The 10151-nt window shown below is 34.3% G+C and overlaps 1 protein-coding gene across 1 annotated transcript in view; it reads left to right on the forward strand.

The window, feature by feature from the left end:
• LOC127431508 (piezo-type mechanosensitive ion channel component 2-like) overlaps window positions 1-10151 on the forward strand; it is a 167758-nt gene that overhangs the window by 87864 nt on the left and 69743 nt on the right. Inside the window, exons 6-7 of the mRNA XM_051681948.1 lie at window positions 8296-8569; window positions 9083-9296. Coding sequence (XP_051537908.1) covers window positions 8296-8569; window positions 9083-9296 — 488 coding nt within the window. The remainder of the gene's footprint in view (window positions 1-8295; window positions 8570-9082; window positions 9297-10151) is intronic.

The following is a 10151-nucleotide window of genomic DNA, read 5'->3' on the forward strand; positions in this document are numbered from 1 at the left end:
CCAACACTAAAGGTGGGTGGAAGTTGTGTGTGTGTGTGACTATGTACAGGAGTTTAACATCTGGAATACATTTGCTGATGTTGTTTTTTTTTTTTCAGTGGCGATGACGGTACTTAAGTAACCAGCCCCCTAGTCTTCCTGTTTCCCTCTTTGTTTCTCTCTCTCTCTCTTTCTAATCTATATTCTCTCACATTTACTCACAAATTGCATCCCAACAGATGCTCAGCTGAACTGCATGGGCCGGGAAAGAGTTCTGTATTGATGTAAATAAGCACAAATGGTTAGAAGGAACAGAACAAGTTTGCTGGCAGTTTAAGGGTGGTCATTTTTTTTCATTTTTTTTTTTAAATGCTCTCCCACATGCTCACAACTTTATGGTTTGTGATAATTAAGACCACGTTATAAGTGTTTAAAGGTGTGGATATCAAGTCAAGTAGTTTTATTGTCATTATTCTTAAAACAAAATCCAAGAAAAACAACAATAAATTGTTCCTACAGGAAAACAGAGCAACATGCATGAAATACAAGGACACTGGCAGATGATAACATTGGCAGCTGACCAAAAGACACCACAGTAAGCAGTAAACCCAAAATACAAGGATGATTACCAGTGCTGTTTGACTGATAAAGTTTTGCAATGGCCAATGCTAATATCTAAAGAATAGGGTGGCTGAAGGCTGGAGACATAATGCAGATATTATGGATGTAAAGTACAGGTATGAACATTAATGTGCATAATATAGTGTAATGTTGTCAAATGAGATAACACATAATTGCTTACATCATATGGATTTATTGTATGCAATATTTAATAATATTAATAGGCACAATAATTAATAATAATAATAATAACAATTGCAATTTTTGCAATATTTAATAATAATAAATATAGCATATATTGCAATTATAATCAATTACTGATAATAATTGTAATATATGCAATTAATATTAATAGTAATATAGTAATTTAATAATTGAATATTTAGAATACTTTAATTTGAAAACAGAAAATGGCCCTTAACAAGGCTGCCAGTAGATTATAGAACTGACAATAGGGGAAACTTAACTTTCAGTTGAGTCAGGAATCTCATAATGGCCAAAAATGTGCAGATTAATCGGCCTGGGCTGTGTTTCCCAAAAGCATCACAAGCTTAAATTGATCATAGAGACCACTGGCACTAATGATTTCTACAATCTACTTTGTATCATGACAAAAATATCATGAGCTGCTTTTCAACAGGCAGAACGGTTCAGAGCATGGAACAGAACGGTAACAGTAGCATTTACACTTGAGCATGGTTCTACACGGTACGATTATAAACCATTCTTGGCCCATAATTCTTGGCATGGTTAGCTTACCTTACTCAACCGTTCTCAACCATGTTGGTAGAATGGCTTTAGTACGAGGCGACTCATGATTGTCAATTTGCCAATGCCATGGTAACTTATAGTGCTTTCATTTGTTTCTAGCTTCCCAAGTTTGCTAATATTTGGCTGAAGTTAATATAAGTATATAGAAAATAGTGTATGTCTACTGTGTCTTCATGATTTTATGATGATGTTTAATTAGTATTGTAGCATATATTTAGTCCATGCCTTTTTCATCAGGGAAGTTGATTACTAGCTCATTAAAACTCAAAATATATATCAGATTATACTCATATACTATTTTCATATAATACTTAGATAACATTTTGTTAGTAAATATCCTTTTTAGCTAGTCTTGGAACTTTGACCTTTCTGCATGTTAGTGTCTGGTGGCATACATGAGCCCTCATGATGGTCAACCTTTCTCCTTTTTCTCTTTGCTCTACTTTTGCGACATGGGCTGTGTCTTTTCTGTGTATTAGCAGAGTAAAACCAGGGTAAAAAGCAGTCCTAAAAACTAAAAAATGCGATCATCCTCCATAGCGCACTCGCTCCAAAATTTTCCTCTCACGTCATCGCCAAAGGGCTGATGTGTTACGGACATTCTCCTGATTTCACCGCACCACAGTGGAAAAAGAAACCACTATCCGTGTATCCGTGCCAACTGGCCTGGATCGGCATGAAACGGTACAGTTTTGCGATGTCGGCCCAATGGTGGAACAGCGGCTATAGAGACTTGGGGATGGGCTCTTTTGACTTGAGTTCGTAATTAACCCCTAGCAAACACCTAGCATCAACCTAGCAACCACATACACTAAAACACTAAAGCCACCAGAGCATCTTAGAAATCTTAGAAAATGTAAAAATCTAGTTTTATTTTTATTGTAAAACAAGCTCTGGAATGGAAAACAAACTCTGTTTAATCTTTTGGAGTCTTTTAGTTTGACGATTGGAACATTTGAAACCGTTTCATAAACCACACGTGGGAATATTCTACAAATTCCAAAACAACACGAATAAACATTCCTCATCTATTCAAGAGTGACCTGCTCTATCAATTAGTACGTTTGGCTAGAGATATTTAACAGGTCACATGTTGTTTGTCCCACTTGAAGCTTTACTAAAGGTGTTTTTGTGTGACTATGCCCATTAAGATGACCTCTTTGACAGAACTGCACAGAGTACTCATTCATTGCGGCAATATGGTAAATAAAGTTGAGGGGAACAGTGTCAATTTTTTGTTTTCACAGCGAAGTGAGGTTCATTGCAAATAAACAATTGATTTAGCCCAGCGGTGCTCATATTATTTCAGTCTGGGTATATTTAACATATCACTGAGGGCAGCCCAGTGTTTATTGGATTTGACTGTTTCAAAGACAGGGTTAAGTAAAAGTAGGTAAAAACCCTACCTTCGATAGTGCTTGAGATCAACAAGTCTCTTTTTGATCTGTTTGCCGGCCTGTTAGGTGTCACTGTGAACAACTGGAAAGTGCCCATTTGAAGAAATAACACTAATAACTTTCAGATTGAATTGCTTTTATGCAGCCAACTTTAAATTATAGGAAGTTATGTTAATCCTTCACCACTCAAGCCTGAGACTGTTTATTTTTTAGGGAGACTAGATTTGCCTTTGAAGAGATCGATTTTCGCAAAATCAGGACTTTGTTTTGTAGCTGCTAGCGTTTTTTAGTACACAGAACAGTGTTTTGAAAAGCATATATTCTGGTATCATTCTCTTTTCATTAGAGAAGAAAGCAATGCTTCTTTAAATCGTAACACATTTGACTTCGGTGCATTGCTCATCCTCACCTAAGCAACCATCCACAACACCACATTGTTGCGGCAAGTTTTGCACAGGCAAGTGCTACTCACATTTTCTTTAGAAAACTGCCTTCTTCTGCATTCTTCTGAAGGACAATGAGTGAAGACATTTCACTTATATTTACTTTCATAAACGCTTCAACAGTGATTCTTAGACAGTGTTGTCTCGCCAGGGCAACAGAATTTAATCAAGCCAACAGACGCTCATCCTGTTATAGTCCTTCTGGATTCATTTAGTCTGACTTAACTTCATTATGAAGGGATAACAAGTCACACTCTAATGCTTTTTAAAAGGAATCTTGGAATAATGCTTGTGCTGATGTCCGTTATTGTTGTAAATGAACTCAATGTATTCTTTTTGTTTTTTTAGAGAAGTTTGATGCTTAATGTATCTTACTATTACAAAGTACATGAAAAGATTGTTAACCCAAAAGTGATCATTCTTTTATCATTTACTCACCCTTATGCCATCTCAAACTTGTGTGACTTTTTCTGCGCAACACGAACGAAGACATTTTGAAGAATGTATGAGGTGTTTTTGATGTCACTGAGGTCCAAAACTTCCAAGCTCCAAAAGGACATAAAGTCAGCATAAAGGTAATCCATACGACTCGAGTAGTTTAACCCATGTCTTCTGAAGCAATACGATAGCTTTGAGTGAGAAACAGGCCAAAATTGAAGTCCTTATTCACTATAAATCTTGACATCCGGCCCGATTGGAACATAGTGAGTGCTTCAAGACGGTGATGCTTTTACACTGCCGGTATCATTATACATCAATAAGACGTTGCGTTTTCATTTTCTAGTGTTTATTATCAAACTTTTGGTGACCATGTTACACTACTTTAAAAGTAGCCCAACTGAGTGTTCAAACCATAAATCTGGCAACACTGTGTCTTGTTTGTTTACAGTGTTCTGTGCATGCGGCAAGTACGAGAATGTGTGTGAACAAGCTTCTCTCATGAACGTGCCAAGGAGACTTCAGATGTCAAGATTTATAGTGAATAAGAACTTAGATTTTTATATATTTTTCACCCAAAGCAATCGTATCGCTTCAGAAGACATGGATTAAACCACTTGAGTCATATGGATTACCTCCATGTTGCCTTTATTTCCTTTTTGGAGCTTGAAAGTTTTGGACCCCTTCGATTTACATTGTGTGGACAAAAACACATCATACATCGTTTAAAATGTCAATGTTTGTTTTGCAGAAGAAAGGAAGTCATACGAGTTTGAGACAACATGAGGGTGAGTAAATGATGTGAGAATTATCATTTTTGGGTGAACTATTCCATTAATATACAGTATATGGACTAGTTATATTTATGCATTCAAGCTATACGTTTTACCATTATGAGCTTTCCTCTGAAACTGAACCTGTGACCTTGCTCTTGTAACTTGTCCTACCAGTTCAGCTAAAGTAATTTTTTTTTTTCTTTTCCTTACGCATACCACAACAACAACGTTGGGAAAAGGAATTGAGTGGTGATGTAATATTATATTGCTAGTGAGATACCAGTGGTAATCTGGGCAAACCTATGTTAATCCTAGTGGATTGGTCCATATCACAGACTGGTACAACAGTGTCTTTTCAGACTTTTCTTTCCTGTCCGTTCAGACTGATAGGAATTAATTTTAGTTTATCATACTGTAGATATGAATACTAAAATGTTCTGCCAAAACATATTATGTAACCAGGTATAAGAGCACCAGAAGAATTGCAGTATGGTACAATATCTTACTTTCTAACTTTCTATAGTATGTGACTTCAATAATATCTAAATATCTATATCATAATTCTATCAACATAATCATTTATAATAACAACTTCCATGTGCACACCTTAGATATGTGTTTTATAGCTATTTTATATATTTATTAATTTATATAGTATTTAGCTAGCTAGCCTTTTAAGGCATACATTTTATCAGCAAGTTAGTTAGTTAGTTAGTTAGGAAGTGAGGTAATTAGCCGGCTAGTCGGCTTCATTTTGCAGACTTAACTAACTAACTAAATAAATGAAAATGTGAAAGAATTTTGCAGACTTATTTATCCAAAAAGACTTTTAAAAAAAATGTCACACAAAATTCTTTCACATTTTCATTTAGTTAGTTAGTTAGTTAGTTACAGTGTTGGGTATAATTGGATTACAAAGAAATTAGGTAATTTTAAATTCTAATCAGATTACAGTTACTGACTTTCAATGAAAGTAATTACTTTTAAGTACATTACTTGGGGTACAAATATTTCTAAAAATATATTATTTAGTTTTATACAATTAAAATGTGAATTCATATGTTCATATGCAGGGTTGGGGAGTAACGGAATACATGTAACAGGATTACGTATTTAAAATACAAAATATAAGTAACTGTATTGCACTACAGTTACAATTTAAATAATTGGTAATTAGAATACAGTTACATTCAAAAAGTATTTTGATTACTGAAGAGATTACTTTGCAAAAAGGGATTACTTTTCAGCTTATCCAGAGATCAAACCACACTCACCAACAGCAGACAGTATAACATAAGGAAGTGTTCTTGCATTCAAACACTTAATGGAGCACAAATCCAAATGCAGGGGTCTTAAGATGTGTTTTTCTGAGTTTCAAAATATATTTATTGACACAAACACTTAAAAATGGTATGTTTATGACGTGACACAACCAAAGTCAGACAACATCTGACGCAGGTGTACTTTGACATGTCTTTAGAAAAGAGCTTATAATAAATCTCGGACTGATTGACGAATTCATTTGCAAAATGATTCCTGTGAACTGTAGGCCAATGATTTGCTTTTGTTCAATAATATGGAAATAAACAATATATTGGATTCTATGGCCAATTTTTGCATTGTCTTATCAATGCTTTACTTTTAAAATAATATATTTTTAATTATTTAAATATAACTATTTATAATGATTTTATAATTATATATTGAATTATTGTTTTTTAAGGGGCTTTCTCAGCAAATATTTATATATGTGTTTAATTGTGATTAATTCGATTAGTTAATAGGCATAACGTACAGTAATTAATTCGATTAAAACTGTAATCGATTGACAGCCCTAATATACTGTATATACTGTACACAGGGTTGGGGAGTAACGAAATGCAACGGGATTACATATTTCAAATACAAAATATAAGTAACTATATTCCACTACAGTTACAATTTAAATCATTGGTAATTAGAATACAGTTACATTCAAAAAGTATTTTGATTACTGAAGAGATTACTTTGCATTTTATTGTCATTTGTTTCATTTAATATTTAGTCCTTTCAGATGGAAAACATTTATACATATAAATGATGTGATCAAAAGTGCATTTGAACAGCGGTGAAACACTTTCTTATGATGTGTTACATTCATACGAGCAGACAGAGAAGTAAGTTTGAAGTAAGTTTGGAGCAGAAGAAATAGAAATAAACCTTGTGTAAATTGTCAGCTTTACACTAAACTAAAATGCTATTTCTAGCCATTTTACATGCACATGTTACCAGGCACGATCATATTTTTTTTATCAAGAAAATTCACATTGGATCATAATTTCTTTTTTCTAGTAAGACCTTTGATATTAGGGCAAAAATCATATTCTTGATAATCATTTTTGTATTGTTTTCCTGTAAAAATATCTAAAAATCCTTAAAACAAGATCAATTTGATTGATCTTGTTTTAGAAACAACACTGCATAAGATATTTAGGTTTTTCAGTGAATGTGTTTTTAACATGTGTATTTTGTCTTACTGTACTTGCAGAGTTTTTATAGTCAAAACAAGTGAAAAAATCTACCAGTGCTGAAGAAGTAATCCAAAGTATTTAGAATACGTTACTGACCTTGAGTAATCTAACGGAATACATTACAAATGACATTTTACAGCATGTATTCTGTAATCTGTAGTGGAATACATTTAAAAAGTAACACTCCCAACCCTGTGCATATGTACAGTACATCTGTTTGCATTTATGTGACAGCTGAAGCGTGTGCAACAATGAACAAGAAGAAAATAGACATTATTTGGAATTTGTTCAGCGGAAGTGTTTTGAAAGTATTATTACTTTTAAAAGTAATCAGTAAAATAATCTGATTATAATTTTAGAGAAGGAGTTTGTAATTTGTAGTGGATTATTTTTTTAGTAATTTACCCAGCACTGGTTAGACAATTTTATCCAAAGTGACTCAATGTTTTTAACACATGTATTTTATCAATAAGTTTTAGTTAATTAGTTAGTCAGCTAGCTAGATTTATTTGGCAGAGTTAGTTAGTTAGTTAGTTCAGACAGTCAGTCAGTCAGTCAGTTAGTTAGTTAGTTAGTTTGACAGACACTTTTATCAAAATAGTGCATGCAACATATGCTTTTTATAAGTAATTTTGATGGTTAGTTTGTTAACTTATGTAATTAGCTAACTATTTAGCTTCATTTGGCAGATGCTTTTATCTAGCTAGTTAAACAGCTAGTAAGACTGGGTAAAAATATCGATTTTCACAGACATCGCAATTTTCATTTGAACAATTTCGATATTGATTCTTAAATCCCAAGATTGATCTTTTACTCTATGCCACAACCCTCTACAAAGTGAGTTAATCACTTGAATATGCAACCAAATTTCATGCTATATGAGTAAAAATGTCTGTGATTATACACTGGATGGTAAACACCAGTGATTGAGTAGTATAGTGGAGAAGAAGTTCAACATCAAGATCATTTGACTGTGTTGAGAGTAAAAATTTGGTTTGACTCGCTCTGTGGTGTGTCAAAGACAAAATCCATGCAATCCATTTTTCAATGAATAATGTCTCTTTTAATACCCTTTCTGTTCTTTACAGTCAGTTGTTGATTAAAAAAAAAGAAAGAAACATTTAATTCTAATCACACAGAAAGGGATCGAATCTGGAAATCTGTATCAATACCCAACCCTAGCTAGTTAGAATAATTTGGCAGACACTTTTATCCAGAACGACTATAATGCATTCAATGTATACATTTTATAAATATGTGTGTCCCTGGAAATCAACTAGAATCCTGAAGTTGCTATGATTCATTTCTGATTGATAATAAACATAATCTAAAACATAAGTCTTTGCTTTCATCTTTTCAGGAAAAAGAGGATGAAGAGGAAGAGAAGAATGTTGAGAAACTGGAGCTGGAGGATGAGCTGCTGTTTGAAGACTTTGAGCAGGGCGACGAAGACTGTGAACTTCCTGAAGAGGATGAAGTGGACATGGAGGAGGGAGAACTTGAGGTTCAAGAAAGCACCAAAATGAGGATCCTTCGACAAATAGCAGACATGGCGTCCAAACTCAAAGAGATCGTTGGCAATCTGATTACCACGGCAGGAAAAGTAGTCATAACCATATTATTAGGCCTCACAGGTAGGTAGTGTTGAGAACATCACTCACCACATAGAATCAATTGCAGTAATTGCATTCATTTACAAACTGAAGATGAAAGGAACAAGTTCTTTCAGACAGAAAAAAAAAGATTATTGGCATTATTCTCTTTATAAGAACATAATGAAATAAAATAGAAACAGCACTAACATTAACAAACAACAATAGTACATTTCTAACCATCCCTTCTGGTTTTAAACCTGCAACCTTTTGGTTGCCAGCCCAGATCATTAAAGGGTAATGAGAATTTTGTCATGCTCATGTTGTTCCAAACCCACATGACTTTCTGTCTTCCATGGAGCACAAGACGAGATGTTTTGAAATATGTTACGCTGCTCTAATCTATACAATGAAAGCATCACGGGTGATATGGACTACTTTTGTGGGGCATTTTGTCCTTTTTGGAGGTTGACAGTTCCTGATCACTAAATGCTTGCTTTTGTGTTCCACGAAAAAAAGTTGATTTTTCTTATCTCAATACATCTCTTGTTCCAGGTATAATGTTGCCCTCTCTGACCTCCACTGTGTATTTCTTCACCTTCCTGGGCCTGTGCACCTGGTGGTCTTTCTGTCGTACCTTCGACCCTCTCCTCTTCAGCTGTCTGTGCGTTCTCATGGCCATCTTCAGTGCTGGTCATATCATTATGCTCTACCTCTACCAGTTCCAATTCTTCCAGGAGGCTGTTCCACCAGGAGACAGTTATGCCAGGTAGGGATTGGCCATTACGGTTGGCTACTTTAACAATCAACTAGTCTATTAATGAGGTTGACTAGTTTATCTTTTTTTCATAGATAAATAGATGATAGATAGATAGTATCAAGAAAAAGTATGTGAACCCTTTGGAATTACCTGCATTTATGTATAAAATTGTCTTAAAATATGGTTTGATATTCATCTAAGTTGCAATAATGAACAAACATGATCTATTTTAACTAATAACACACAAACTATTGTATTGATCTTGGAAAAATTGAATACATAATTTAAACATTTACAGTACAGGTTGGAAAAAGTATGTGAACCCCTAGGCTAATGACATTAACAGAAGCTAATTAGAGGCATCCAATTCATGAAACAAGATTGTAGGTGTAGGTTAGAGCTACTTTGACTTATAAAAAGCACTCAAACATTTTGAGTTTACTATTCACAAGAAGAATTTGCTGACATGGACCATGCCTCGCAAAAAAGAGATCTCATAAGACCTACGATCATGAATTATTGCTTTGCATAAAGCTGGAAAAGGTTACAAAGTTATCTTGAAGATATTAGATATTCATCTTTCCACAGTTAGACAAATTGTCTATAAATGGAGAGGATTTAGTACTGTGGCTACTCTCCCTATAAGTGGCCATCCAGCCAAGAAGACGCAAAAGGCACACTGCAGAACGCTCAATGAGGTAAAAAAGAACCCTAGAGTGACAGCTAAAGATTGAAGGAATCATTGGAACTGGTTAACATCTCTGTTCATGAGTCTACTCTACGGAATACATTAAACAGGCATGGTGTCCATGACAGGAAACTAAGAAGGAAGCCGCTGCTTTTCAACAAAACATTTACGCTTGC

The sequence above is a fragment of the Myxocyprinus asiaticus genome, chromosome 41 (genome assembly GCF_019703515.2).
Source record: "Myxocyprinus asiaticus isolate MX2 ecotype Aquarium Trade chromosome 41, UBuf_Myxa_2, whole genome shotgun sequence".
In the NCBI taxonomy this organism is placed as follows: domain Eukaryota; kingdom Metazoa; phylum Chordata; class Actinopteri; order Cypriniformes; family Catostomidae; genus Myxocyprinus; species Myxocyprinus asiaticus.